At 60.4% G+C, this 13,526-nt stretch overlaps 5 protein-coding genes across 5 annotated transcripts; 2 read left to right on the top strand and 3 right to left on the bottom strand.

Annotated features, from left to right (window-relative positions):
- Positions 1-300: 300 nt before the first annotated feature.
- MYO1 (class II myosin) lies at positions 301-4,558 on the bottom strand (the record flags this gene model as incomplete). Its single annotated transcript, XM_028620552.1, has 10 exons — positions 301-2,726; positions 2,770-2,918; positions 2,959-3,124; positions 3,160-3,498; positions 3,553-3,637; positions 3,676-4,076; positions 4,154-4,196; positions 4,242-4,370; positions 4,413-4,493; positions 4,556-4,558. 10 exons carry the CDS (start codon positions 4,556-4,558, stop codon positions 301-303), a joined length of 3,822 nt encoding a protein of 1,273 aa, XP_028479524.1.
- Positions 4,559-5,071: 513 nt separating this feature from the next.
- EHS24_005011 (uncharacterized protein) lies at positions 5,072-6,074 on the top strand (the record flags this gene model as incomplete). Its single annotated transcript, XM_028620553.1, has 3 exons — positions 5,072-5,128; positions 5,191-5,265; positions 5,316-6,074. The coding sequence occupies 3 exons, from the start codon at positions 5,072-5,074 to the stop codon at positions 6,072-6,074; spliced, it is 891 nt and encodes a 296-aa protein (XP_028479525.1).
- A 159-nt stretch (positions 6,075-6,233) lies between these two features.
- VPS53 (Vacuolar protein sorting-associated protein 53) lies at positions 6,234-8,993 on the bottom strand (the record flags this gene model as incomplete). The annotated part of the gene is made up of 5 exons (XM_028620554.1): positions 6,234-8,100; positions 8,146-8,344; positions 8,430-8,580; positions 8,633-8,778; positions 8,918-8,993. 5 exons carry the CDS (start codon positions 8,991-8,993, stop codon positions 6,234-6,236), a joined length of 2,439 nt encoding a protein of 812 aa, XP_028479526.1.
- A 192-nt stretch (positions 8,994-9,185) lies between these two features.
- Positions 9,186-10,042, top strand: EHS24_005013 (uncharacterized protein; the record flags this gene model as incomplete). The annotated part of the gene is made up of 4 exons (XM_028620555.1): positions 9,186-9,234; positions 9,272-9,361; positions 9,428-9,666; positions 9,851-10,042. 4 exons carry the CDS (start codon positions 9,186-9,188, stop codon positions 10,040-10,042), a joined length of 570 nt encoding a protein of 189 aa, XP_028479527.1.
- Positions 10,043-10,467: 425 nt separating this feature from the next.
- EHS24_005014 (uncharacterized protein) lies at positions 10,468-13,233 on the bottom strand (the record flags this gene model as incomplete). The annotated part of the gene is made up of 5 exons (XM_028620556.1): positions 10,468-11,406; positions 11,444-11,803; positions 11,855-12,490; positions 12,556-12,789; positions 12,868-13,233. 5 exons carry the CDS (start codon positions 13,231-13,233, stop codon positions 10,468-10,470), a joined length of 2,535 nt encoding a protein of 844 aa, XP_028479528.1.
- Positions 13,234-13,526: the final 293 nt, after the last annotated feature.

The following is a 13,526-nucleotide window of genomic DNA, read 5'->3' on the forward strand; positions in this document are numbered from 1 at the left end:
TTGGCCGGTAAATGGAGGCAGAGATCGAGTCAGGAAATGTCGGACCGCGGGGGTCGTGGGCCTTCCGTTATCTCTACATCTTCATGACAAGCACGCTCAAGCAGCGCGAGCGGCGCCGAATACGCTGTAAGGGAGTGGACAAGAGATTGCCTGCACAGATCCATCACATTGCAAAGCCTCTCCTTGCACACACCCTGCTGCCTCGCCACTTTGCTCACTCTCTGGCCCCTTTGCTCACTCTGCAGGCGCGCCCTCCCTGGCTCATCATTGGCATTGCATAGCATGTCATACTCAATACATCTAGTCGCTGTCATCCTGGATCCTCTGCGCGCGCCTCGCCAGCGCAGCTGCCAGGTCGAGTTGGCCACCGGCCGCAGCGGGCCGGGCGACCTTTCCTGGACCGCCAGCGGCCGGCGCGGCCACCTTATGTGCCGCGGGCACAGGCGGCTTGCCACCGAACCCGGCCGGCTTGGCACCAGGCTTGGGCGGGATGACGGGTTTGGCCTTGATGGCGGGTGGAGGACCGCGGCCACCGATCGCCGAGGTGGGGCGCGACGAACCGGGCGTGCTCGAGGGCGAGACACCGCTGGACCCGCCGTTTCGACCGTTGAGGGCGGCGGCGAGCGCGGCCGCACCACCACCAACGGCGGCTGCAGGAGGCTTGGCCGGGACAGGGCGGTGGGCTGGGGGAGGAGGGGGCGGGGGAGGAGCGACGGGCTGCTCGATGAGCTTGAGGTAGTTGCTCGGCGCCCAGCCCTCCTTGCCGTCCTTGGCAATCATCCACCATCCATTGTCGTCCTTCTCCTTGACCTCGACCTCGTCTCCCTTGACAAGGTTCATCTCGCCTTCCTGGCCCGCAAAGTTGTACAGCGCACGGTAGAGCTCCTTTGCAGGGGCCGGCGGTGCCGCGGCGGGAGGAGGCGGAGGAGGGGGAGGGGGAGGAGCAGCACGGGCACCGCCACCGGCAGCCTTGAAGGGCACCGGAGCCTTGACGGCGGTCGGCACGGCCCTGGTAGCAGCAGCGGCAACGGGAGCAGCAACAGCAGCAGGGGCAGCGGGGGCACCACCAAATGCTGCCGGAGGAGCGGAAGGCTTGGCCGCTCCAGGAAGTGCACGAGCCTGAGGACGGTTCTGCGAGCGGCCAGCCATGGCAGCAGGGGCAGCCTTGGGAGCCTTCTTGACCTTGGGCTTGCGCGGGGGGTTGGGGTTGGACCGAGCAGTGGGCGACTCGCCCTGGCCAACAGTGATAGTGTGCGACTTGTAGGTCGCGTCGCCGGTGCCAGCACCCTTGACTGCCTTGATGCCAACCTTCTTGTCCCTCTTCTTGGCATACTCAATGTTCGCGGCCACGTTGACGGCAATGTTGCCGCCGACCTCGGTGAGAATGACACACGTGAGCTCGGTCTTGAACGAGCAAGTCATAACCGGGTCACCCTCCTCGCATGGGTTGACGTTGAGGATGATAAAGTCGTCGCGCAGGTTGGTCATTGAGATGCCGCGGATGGTGACGAGAGGAATCTTGCGCTCCAGTGACGTGGTGACGCGTCCATCCTTGGCCGCCGAGACGACAATGTAGAATGCCTTGTCGGTGACGATGAGGAAGCGAGGCGAAAGCTTTGACGAGCGACCAAGCTTGGACACGAGGAGATCACCACGCGAGCTGAACGAGACAACCTCGGAAGACGAGATGCCGGCGGCGTTGCGGAGCAGCTCACCCTGGGGGGAACGGCCGTTGACATCGAGGTAGTCACCCATAAACTTGCGCATGCCAAGAAGCGAGAAGCGGCGGCGCTCCTTGCGACCAGCGAGAACGTCGTGGCCATAGTCGCGCTTGGCGGCGTAGACGAGGTTGTCCTTTTGGCCACGCCAGAAGCGCTGGATCTTGATCGCAGCCTCGACCTTGCGACGGACGTAGGCACGCCACGCGCGCTGGATACGGGTGGCCATGGTGTGCCAGTAGCGATCGCGCTCGCCTTCGAGGTAGAAGAGGGTCTCGGGGTTTTTGATAAACGCCTTAGTGACACCCATCTGCCACTCGTCCTTGGAGATGCGTGCATCGGAAAGGATGCGCTCACAGCCAGACTTGGCATCGCCATCCCAGATGTAGTCGCCAGCGTACGACGTCGAGGGAGACAGGAGGTAGAAACGCTCAACCATCTTCTGGAACTCGGCACGATAGGCGAAACCAGCACGACGGACGCGAATGTTTTCCTGGAGACCAAGGTACTTGATCTGGTGGAGAATCGCCTTGTCGTCATACTCCTTGGCAGACCGGTTCTGGTTGGGCTTGATGGTACGGATGTAGTGGGGCTGGCACTGCATGAGGTTGGTGACGAGGTCGTTGGCGGATGCCTTAATCTTGTCACCAGCAGTAGGGGGACGCTTCTTGGAGTCGTGGTCGACCTTGTCTGGGAAGAGGGTGCGGAGGAAGGGGTCTGTGCTTCCCTCAATGAGGTTGAGAATGTCCTTGCTCAGCTGGTCCTTGTTCTTGTCGGTCATACCCGGGACGTTGTAAAGCACATCACCGGCGTAGTGCTTGATCAGGAACTTGTTGCCGCGAGACTCAAAGTTGGGGTTGGAAGTGAGCATGCCCGAGCGCTGGATGAACGAGTTGTCGGCCGCAGAAGGGTCGGCGTGGGCAGTAGCGGTGGCATCGTTGAGGGTGGCAAAGATACCGGCAGGGCGCTTGCCTTCGATAAGCTCACACACAACGGCATTGTCAAAGACTGAGGGAGGTCAGCAAACGGAGCGACGGCTGTAAACACCTACACTTGATGGGAGTCCACTTGATCTGTTCGTTGACATACTCCTCCTGCTCAGCCTTGAGGGTCAACTCGATGAAGATCTGCTGCAGCTTCTCGTTGACGTAGTTGATGCAGAGCTGCTCAAAGCTGTTGTCCTGGAAGATCTCAAAGCCGCTGCTGGGTCAGCAAACAAATGGGCGGCTGCGGTACCTACTAAATGTCAAGAACACCAATGACATAGGACGACTGCTGTTGGGGCTTCATGGATACGTTGACGCGCGAGACGATCCAATCGAACAAGTTGTTGTAGAGGGCCTTGGCAAGCGCGTCACGGCCAGACTGCGCCTGGGATACGTTGAGGGGCACCTCGTAGACCGAACCTGCAATGTCAGCTCGTACAAGTCACGAAGCTCACCTCTGCGGCCACCACGCTGGGTCTCCATGATACGCGTCATGAGCACCTTTTGAATCGCCGCGGAATCAGTGTTCATGAGGTATGCAGCAAAGTCGGTGACGCCAGGGTCGACGATTGCGGCGTTGCCGTCATCGCCCTCCGCAAACTGGACGTTGCCGATCCAGAGAATGGTGGCGAGGACACGGAAAATGGACGTCTGCTCCTCCTGGGACAGACCGATAATGTCCATGGCCTTGATCGTGTCGGCAAAGTCCTTGACATCGTCAATGCTTGGGACATTGAGACAACCGCTGGTGCTGGTGTAGGCGTACGCCTCGGGGCCTTGCAGACCAAACTCTTCTGTGGAGGTTGTCAGGATCTACGACCGACGTGAGGCGATGGCGTTGTACGTACCCCTCTGCTGCGGAGAAGCGCCCTTTGTGAACTGGTAGAAAATGTGGAAGTCACGCTCGTTCTTAATCTGGCCAACGACACGGTTCTGGGGGGTCAGAATGTAACATGGGAGTCCGTACCCACCTTTTCCAACAGATAGTTGGTGATCTGCGCACCGACAGGCTGGCCGAGGTTGTTGAACATGATCTCGAGGTACTTGCCGTGACGCGACGAGTTGTCATTCCTCAATGTCTTTGCGCAGCCAAACGACTCGAGAAGCGGATTGGTAGCGAGGACCATCTCCTTGACACCCTCGATACCACTGCCGTCGCCGCCTGACACGGCTGCAATGTACTGCATGATGCGCTTGGCGGCCTCGGTCTTGCCTGCGCCCGACTCGCCGGAAATGATCACACACTGGTTCTCCTTTTCGGTGGTCATGCGGTAGTAGGCTGCCTCGGCAACGGCGAAGACGTGTGGGGGCACTTCGAGACGATTCTTGCCACGGTACGTGTCCAGTACTGCGTCGGTGTAGATGCCGAGGTCTGTAAAAGGGTCAGTAACCGATCGTATGGCCGCCGCCGCCGCCGGCAGTCGTCGTGCGGTCGGTGTCAGGACGCACCTCGGAACGGGTTGACAGAGATAAGCACATGGGCGATGTAGGTCTAAAGGTGTCAGCTATAGCAGCGTCTACCTGGCAGCATCCTCACGTAGATCTCCTGGTTGAAGAAGCGAGCCTTGAGGTTTTCATTGATGGCCTCGTTGGTGATGGTGGACAGGAGGGTCATGTCCTGGACACCCGCGTGCTTCTTCTTCTGAAAGCCCTCGGCCCAGTCTGCCTTTGCATGTCAGCTTTAGAAGCTTAAGAGTCGAGAGCGTACCTTTGCGACTTTTGATGGCTTGGCCACGCCGCTGCTGGCGAGCAGGCCAGTGACCTTCTTGCCCTTCTTACCCCCGATGGCCTGCGGAGACGAGTCAGTGCTGCGTGTGCTTGTGAGGTGGAGGGCAGGGCGGGGCGACTGACCATGACTGGCTGAGGTCTGTGACGGGGAGAGGGGGAGTGGAAGGGGAGGGATGCTGCTAGGCGTTGAGGGTGTGTCTAGACGAATGACGATGGAAAGAAAGCAGGACAGGAAAGTGAGAAGAGTTTGGAAATGGAGAGAGACGACGACGGAAAGGTGTGCACTGCCTGTCGTCGTCGTCGTCGTCGCAGTGGGCGGCGGTGGTGGGTTGTGGGGCTCGTCATCGCCCACCCAGGGAGACACACACATTGGCTGTGGACGGAATCAATTTGGGATGAATGCATATGCCGCCTGGCCGCCTGTGTGCCCCCGCCCGCCCCGCCCAGCCCACAGCGCGCGCTCGTTTGCCGCCTGTTCATTGATCCACACTCCAGCATCCCATCTCCCACATCCACCCCCATCCCCTTCTAATGACCGCCGCAGCCAAATCACGACACGAATCCCATCAAAGACTCGTCCATCCACAACAGCACCTCCAGCAGGGCGCCGCAAACGGATACAGAACAGCGTCCCCGGCAATGGCATCCTTACAGTCCTCCAGCAGGCAGCAGCAGGCAGACTATGGCATTCACGAGGTGCGTCTCCGCCTTGCCTTGCCTTGCCTCCCCAGTTGATTTGCATGTTGCTCACGTTACAGGTCTGGGCAGACAACCTCGAGGCCGAGTTTGCCTCCCTCCGCGCAGCAGTAGACAACTACCCCTTCATCTCAATGGTGCGTGAGCTGGTTCACGCTGCAGCTGGCAGCTAACGCACACATTGCAGGACACCGAGTTCCCTGGTATCGTCGCGCGACCAATCGGCACGTTCAAGACGGGCTCCGACTACCACTACCAGACCATGAGGTGCAATGTCGACATGCTCAAGATTATCCAGCTTGGCGTCACCCTGTGTGATGAGAACGGACACTCGCCCGAGGGCATGACATGGCAGTTCAACTTCCAGTTCAACCTCAACGACGACATGTACGCGCCCGAGTCGATTGAGCTGCTCAAGAACTCTGGCATCGACTTTAAGCGCAACGAGGAGGACGGCATCGACGTCGAGTACTTTGGCGAGCTGCTGGTGACCTCTGGCTTGGTGCTGTTCCCCAACATCAAGTGGGTCTCGTTCCACTCTGGCTACGACTTTGGCTACCTCCTCCGCATCCTCACCTGCGAGCCCCTCCCCGCGACCGAAAACGACTTTTTCCGTCTCCTCTTCATCTGGTTCCCGTGCATCTACGACATCAAGCACGTCGTGCGTTCCGTAAAGACCCTCCGCGGCGGTTTGCAGGAGATTGCAGAGTCCCTCGGCGTGCAGCGGATAGGCCCCCAGCACCAGGCCGGCTCCGACTCGCTCCTCACCGCCGCCGTCTTCTTCAGGATACGCTCGACGTATTTCAATAACGAGCTCGACGACAGCTACTACAAAAACTACCTGTATGGCTTTTCGTCGGGCCGCACCCGTCCACCAGGCGAGACGACCAAGCCGCCGTCCCCGACCCCGGCGGCGCAGCTTCTCTCGGGCGAGAAGCCCTACTAGAGTGATTGTCACACTACCTTTGTAAACCTCTGAGATACCCCATCTCCCCACCCCACCCCACCCTCAGGCGTGCCATATCATATTGCTGCATGCATGAGCCTGTAAAATTGACCCCCCAGCCTAAAAGTAAAAAAATGTTGATGTTGTTGTTGTCGTTAACTAAGTATAAGTGTCTCGCCGTGTGGCAAACTGGACAAGACGGCGGAACTCGCCAAACGTGCGTGGCGTCTCTGTACGGTTTGGATCTGGCGAATGGTTGTCCGTCGAGGAGCGGTTGAGGAGGGAGGGAAGCACGCCGCCGGACCCAGACGGCAATGTGGGCGAGAAGAGCGCCGCGACAGGGATGACATTGTTGTTGGCTGCTGGGAACGCGTGCGCCGCCGCTGCCGCCGACTTGTCCGAGCCTGGGTCCATGTCCAGACCCGTGAGAAAGGACGTGTCTGCCAGGTCGTCCTTTGTGGACGTGACAGACAGGAAGATGTCGACGAGCTTTTGCTGGTCGCCGCGCGGTGTGCCCTTGAGGTCGAGGATCTTTTGAAAGTTGGTGAACGACCGGTCGCCAATGAGCAGACAGTAGTTTTGCACAAAGCCCTCGGGCACCTCGTCGGGCGCAAGCACGACCTTGAGCATGGTCTCGAGCTGGCCCGTGTTCTTGGTCACATATTTGGTGTACCCGTTGACCGAGTTTTCCGGGTGCGGCTCGGGCAGGTCGAGGAGACACGCCTTGACAGCCTGCACATCGAGAAGGATCTGCTCGGCGCCAATCTTCCGGAGTGGACGCGACTTGACCACCGACTGAGTGAACCGCGTAATCACCAGGCCAACCGTCTTGTCCGCAAAGTTGCGGATATACTTTTTCGACTCTATGCGCGTCCGCACGCACTCTGCCACCTCCTTGATACTGCTCACCAAGTCGACGACGTAGGCGGAGCGGCCCGATACATTTTCCAAGTCGCGCCATGGCGTCTTGAGAATGGCAGCAAACGCAGGGTCGCACGCCGTCTCGAGCTCGCGCAAAAGGTTGGTGATGCACGTGGCCATGCACGAGGTGAAACCGTCTCGTTCCTCTTGGAAAGACACCTGGTCGCGGAGGTCTCCCCGGACCTTGTCCTTGAGGCGCTCCTCGAGTTGCACAGACGTGTTGAGGCAGTACTCGGCCGTGTTGAGGACCAAGCAGGCATTCTTGACGTCTTGCAGTTGTACCCCACTGCCGCGTCCTTCAAACGACTTGCGCACATCTGACTTCTTCATGCTCGATAGCAGGACGTCGTCGCAGTACACCTTCAGCCACTTGCCAAACACCTTGCCGAGCTTGACCATGGCGTCGCCTGACGTGTACTTGGAGCACTGGTCGAGGGTCTGGCCGTAGACGTAGAACAACTCGGTCGAAGAAGGCAGCACTGCGGGTCCGGCATTGTCCTCCGTCTCGATCATGACACCCTCGAGTGACGACCGCGATCGGGCGCCGCGGTACTGCGACAACATGTCGGCGATCGCCTTGTCCTGCGCATCGACATAGACACCAAAGTGGGTGTCGAAAATGGACGAAATGGTCCACTTTGACGAACTCGACGACGGCGAAATGCTATTGACAGTAACGTCCTCGAACGGCATGGCGAACCGGCGCGAAAAGGCGCCTTCAAAGTCGAGTGTCGCCTGGAGGGCGTCGAGGAGGACGCCGACGTTCGGGACCGCCTTGCCGAGGACATTGGCCAGGTCCACGCGCGTCTGCTCGGCAAAGCTTGCCACGAGCAAGCGCGTCACCTCCCACGACGCCGGGAAGAGCGCAGCGTGCTCCTCGTCGTGCTGCTTGAGCACGCGGCGGAACCAAGCGTATCGTCTCGGCACGTTGTCGAGCTGGCCCGCCTCGTCCGTGCTCCGGAAGATGCGCCGGTACTCTGCCAGCTGGAGCTGGAGGTATCGCTCGATAATGTGCTTGCGGTAGTCGCCGCCCAGAACCTCAATGACGAGACAGCTCTCGGCCACAATTCGCAGGTCGGGCGGGTGGTTGGGGTCGTTGCGGAAGCTGGCCCCGTCAGCAAGAGCAACGGCCAAAACCCCAGCGACTTACAATGTCTCCATCTCCACGTTCACCTTCTCCTGCACGGCCTTGCGGTCACTCTCGGCCGCCTTGAAGACAGCGGCCACCTCGGACACAGTCGTGAGCGGGCGCAGGGGCTCCAGGAGCTGCATGACGGCGGACAGGGACGACGCCGTCTCCTTGTACCGCTTTGTGGGCACGAGCTCGCGCAGCTGCTGATGTGCGTGTTCTGGACCGTCAGTGGATACTCTCGAGTAGCGTCGAGCAAGCTGGCCGCATCTGACGTGTGCAGCTTGCACTGTGACGACACTCACTCAGCATCCCCCATCGCTCAATCGTCTGCATTGTCCGTGTGAGGTTCCGCTTGGCCACGTCGAGTCGCTGGATATCGCTCGTGATAGCCTTCACAATCGCCTCGGCCTCGGCGGCCTTCTCTCTAATCGCGTTAATCTGCTGCATGAGGTGCTAACCGAGTGTCAGTTGTGCGGATCTCCAACTCCAAGAGCATGCAACTCACTCCAATCTGGCGCTGGATATGGCCCATCCGCGCGGGGTCCTGGTCGCGCCGGAGTTCGCCCTTGAGCCGTGCGACCTCTTCGCGCACGTCGAGGATCTCAAGCTGGAGTCGCGCATGGATCTGCTGGTGATGGGAGAGTGCCGTTGCTTTGAATGTCAGCATGCGTCTTGGACAGCGAGCTGGACGCGGGCGAGTCCGATATGGGGGAGAGCACACCCCTAGAGGGGCCTCTATGCCAACCACCCAACTCGGATCCCACCCCGCCGGCAACGGGTCTGTACTCACAGTCGCTAAAGTCGCTCGCGAGGCGCGCCATTGCCTGAGTGACGGCCATGCTGCCCGCGACGTCGACCTGAGCCATGGTGTGGTTGCGTAAGTGGACGCGACGTCGACGTGCGGAGGTGACTTGAAACGAGACCGAGCCGTTGGCGTGGAAGGTCTCCCACGGTCGGCTCAGATTGTGCTATGACGACGCCCGACACATCCAGACGCGTCCCACATCTTCCTTCCACTTACAAGCCTGTTCTCCACAGCCCAGCTCACTCCAGCCGCCATGGGCGCGTTCGACCCCGTGCAAACGTTCGAAAAGGGCACATACATCGGTTAGTTGTTTGACCGACTCACAACTGACACGCCCAGAAACGGACACGGGCAACAAGGTCTCGCGCAAGGCCACCATCCTCGGCGCGACCAACATTATCCTCGGTGGCAAGAGCATTATCCAGACCCGTACGTCGCCTCCTTCGCAGCTTCTCATCCAAGATTCCTCATCCCAAGCTGACATGTTCTCCCCAGGTGCCGTGATCCGCGGCGACCTCCGGCGCTCGGCGCCGGGCCAGCACGTCGTCATCAGCATGGGCCGCTACTGCCTCGTCGGCGAGGGCGCGGTCCTCCGCCCACCGGGCAAGATCTACAAGGGGGCTTTCACGTTCTACCCCGTTCGCATTGCCGACTTTGTGCATATTGGCGCCGACGCCATCGTCGAGGCGGCGAGTATTGGCCATGGAGTGGAGATTGGCGCTGGAGCCATTGTCGTGAGTCTGGCGCGCGCAGGAAGGCGGGGGGGTGGGGGTAAAGGGTCAAGGGCAAGAGGGCAGATATTCCCAGCTTAACACTCGTTGATGTCGGGCCTCGAGCTGGGCAGCGTCCCCCTCCCCCATACCGCTTGGAGCCTCTCGCTCACGCCCACGCTCTCGCTCACGCTCACGCTCCGCACAGGGCAAGTTTTGCATCATCAAAGACCTCGTCCAGATCCTCCCAGACTCGGTCCTGCCCGACGGCGCCATCGTCCCCTCCATGACGGTGTGGGGCGGCAACCCAGCCCGGATGCTGAGCTCCCTGCCAGAAACGTACCAGGAGACCATCGAGGAGCGGTGTAAGAGCTACTACCAGCGGTTCCGTGCCGTGTAGAGACATAGCGCGTACCCCGTCGTTGGTTCCCATCTTGCTCTGTCCCTTCGCTTCTGTCTCTCTCTCTCAATATCCCTCGCTATACCCGGCATCTCCAGTATCCCCACAGTTCTCCGTCCCACTTGTACAAACTAATGCATATGTTTACGCCACGGCCAGCCAGTCAAGGCAGCAGAGCCTCACTGCCACACTCGTGCTCCGCGTCACAGAGCAACCAACAGTCAACATTACGCCATGTACGGAAGCTCCCTGATATACACAGTTGCGTCTCGCACATCTTCCTTCTTTCTTTCTCTCTTTCTTGTCGTTTCTTCACCCATCCCGGGCCTCGGGAGTTGCGTGGGCGTGGAAATTTCCGTTCGTTTGTTGTTCGTTAATTATGTTTTCTCGTCTTGTTTCGTTACACGACTGCGTCTCGTGTCGCCCTAGTTGTGGTCGAGGTCGACGCTTGCGCGGGACGAGCCAATGCTCCAGAGGGTGCTGATGCTCGCGCGCGCCTTGTGGTGCTCTGATGGGGCTGGGGCGATCACCTCACCGTGCGGGCCCGCACTGTACGCCGTGCTCGGGGCACTGCTGCCCGTGCCAGACGAAAAGGACTGGGACGACGAGCGACGTCCGGCGCGACGGGTACTGATCTTGGGCGGGGACGTGTACATGGCCATACTCTTTCCCTCTGCGATGAGGCGGGCCTGCTCGCGCTCGCGGGCATCGTATGCGCGCAGAGCGGCGGCGGTCGCCTCGGGGTCCTCGGACGGTTGGTCGCTCAGGTCAACGAGGCCCTGGAGGATAGGGTCAGTGCCACCGAGCGTCATGGACAGACGGGCCAGGGGCGTCGCCCCGGCTGTCTCGGGTGGGACAGCAGTGGTGACGGGGGTGGGCACGGGGACGGTGGGTGCTGTGGCACGCGACAGACGGCGTGTGAGCCATCCGACAGCACCCGTCGAGGTGGTCGGGGTCGTGGTCGATGCGGCGGCCGGAACGGGGTCGACAGCCGGAAGAGGGGAAACCTTGTCCCATGGAGACTCGGTGTGCTGCGTACCATCAGGGGTAGGGATGGATGCAATGCCCATAAGCTTGAGGGTAGCCTCCATGCGGTGACGCTCGCGGCGATCCTCGTCATCCTCCTCCTGAGGCTCCAGCTTGCGGGCCACACTGAGAACGGGCGACGGTGTCGACGTGGTCTTGGGCGGGCTGGTTCCAGCGTTGCTGTTGGTGGCGGCAGCGGCAGCGGGGACGACAGGGACAGACGACGCGGAAACAGCACGCGACGCGAGCTGCAGAGGCTTGAGCTGTGGCTTGGACTCGACCTTCTCAGGTGCTCCAAAGCCAAGAGAGCGAAAGTCGATAGAGAAGGTACGACGAGACTGAGAGTTAGAGGGAACGAAAGCTGCTCCAACTCACCTTCTTCTCAGCTTCCTTTTTAGGGGGAGCCAATTCGAGAACCTTGTCATCGGCGTCTGGAGTAGCGACTGGGACAGGTGTCGACTGGACGATCATACTCTGAGGGCGGGCCTTGGCCTTGGCCTTGGTCTCCTTTGGAGGCGGGTTGACAGGCAGGTCAACTGGCGCAGGAATGTTCACAGGGCGAGGGCGAAGAATAGGCATTGGGGGTGGGCCATGCTCCTCCATGGACTGTGCGAGTTCCTCAACACTGGGGCGGCGCTTGCTGCCAGATACCTGGCGACTAGTGCCGCGGCGGGTGCGATAGTCGACGGACAAGACGTGTTCGTAACCTTCCTGAGCGATAATGCGGTCAAGGATCTGTGGGTTTGTTAGCAGGAAGGTCTCAAAGTAAGTTGGATAGGTGCCTACCTTGGAGCAGTACAGCGACAAGGCCCTGTTGGCCTCCTTGAGGCTCTTCATTTCATTGCGGAGAGACTCCACCTCGACGCTCTGTGGAACGGCACTGAGCTCCATGGCCAGCGACCCGTTCATGGGCGGTGGGGAAGACCTGTCCGCAAACTGGCCACGGTTCAGCTGCTGGCTCAGAACGCGGTCGCTCTCGTCAAAGATGGGCTGCTGCATGTCGAGATCGGCGTGGAGCTCGTCCATCTCCATCTGCTCTTCGAGAGTCTCGAGAGCATTGGGCTCCTTGCGTCGAATCGACGAGAGGTACGGCGTGGAGGCCTCGTCAGGGAGTCCGAGCAGGCCGCCGCGCATGGTACCTGCAAGGGTCCGCTCCTCGATGAGAAGCTGCCAGCTGTCATTCTCCTCCTGGAGACGGCCGTTGTCGGCCTTGACCTCGTGCAGCTCGTCAGCCAGAGTGGTGAGTTGCGCCACGAGCGTCTGGTGGGACACGGTGAGTGTCATGAGCTCCTCTTGCAGCGCTGCGTGGGGCTCTCCATTGCCCGTTCGCGCCACGCGCTCGGTCGACAACGACTTGATGCGCTGGTGGAGATGTTGAAGCTCGGCATGGTGAACAAGGCGCTCGGCCTCAAAGGCTTTTTCCTGTAATAGGGCATCAGCACAGCACAAACCCCATCGCACGGGTGAGTGTCCGGGTGTTCACGCACCTGGTCGGCATAGCGGCGGTGACCTTGGCGTGTCAGGCGCTCTGCGTCGGCAATTTGGTTGCGGAGACGGTCGACACGGTCGTTTGCTGCCTCGAGCTCTGCTTCCAAGGCCGACTGCTCGTTGAACGCCGTATCGTATTTGGCCAACAGCGCTTCGTTGGCCTTGACCAGCTCTTGGTTGCGGTCTTGGTGGGTCGTGCTCACAGTGTCGAGCTCTTCCAGGCGTGCCAGCAACTACGTCGTCGTCAGTGCGTCGTCCGGTGGTCTCTCGCGGCATACGGCGACCCCGATTGAGCATGTTGCCGCACATACCTTTTCGCGGTCTGTCCATTCCCGGCGAAGCGCGTCCTGCAGGGCTTGTCGGCTTGCGCGATGGAGCTCGTCCTCTGTGCGGTCCTCCACGATGCCAGTGTAACGCTCGAGCGACTGGCGCCCCGAGCTTGTCGATGAGGTGTGCCCGCGTTCCTTGCGGAGTTGGTGGTCAATCTCGTTCTGCATGCGCGAGCGGGGGGTTGGAGTTGTCGTCGTGGAAGTGGAAGCGGAGGAGGTCTGAGGGTTGGACATGCGTTTTGAGCGTATGCGGGTAGGAGGAGTGGGTCGAGAGAGAGCAGAGATGGGGGAAGCGTCGGTGGGGGAGACTGCGAGTCCAAGACGGACACCGCTAGCGGTAGTGGCCATGGTGGTGGCAGGTAGCAGAGGGGGGTCGTGTGCGGGGCGTAACGGGGAGGCGGGTGGGTGACCTAGAGGCTGATGTCGTCGTGGTGGGGGTGCATGAAACCTTGTGCGAGGTGTTGAGTATGAGTTGTGTACAAGACGGGAAAAGCGTGTGTAGTATGTGGTGGTGGCGTGGAGGGAGAGAGAGAGGAAGAACGGGGTGGGGGGGAGGTGCGATTAGAAGAGAGACACGTTAAAGATCAAAAGGACGATTTCCCATATTATCTCGCGCGCCCACACAAATAACACGGACACGG

This window comes from Apiotrichum porosum, assembly GCF_003942205.1.
Source record: "Apiotrichum porosum strain DSM 27194 chromosome Unknown scaffold_2, whole genome shotgun sequence".
Classification (NCBI taxonomy): Eukaryota; Fungi; Basidiomycota; class Tremellomycetes; order Trichosporonales; family Trichosporonaceae; genus Apiotrichum; species Apiotrichum porosum.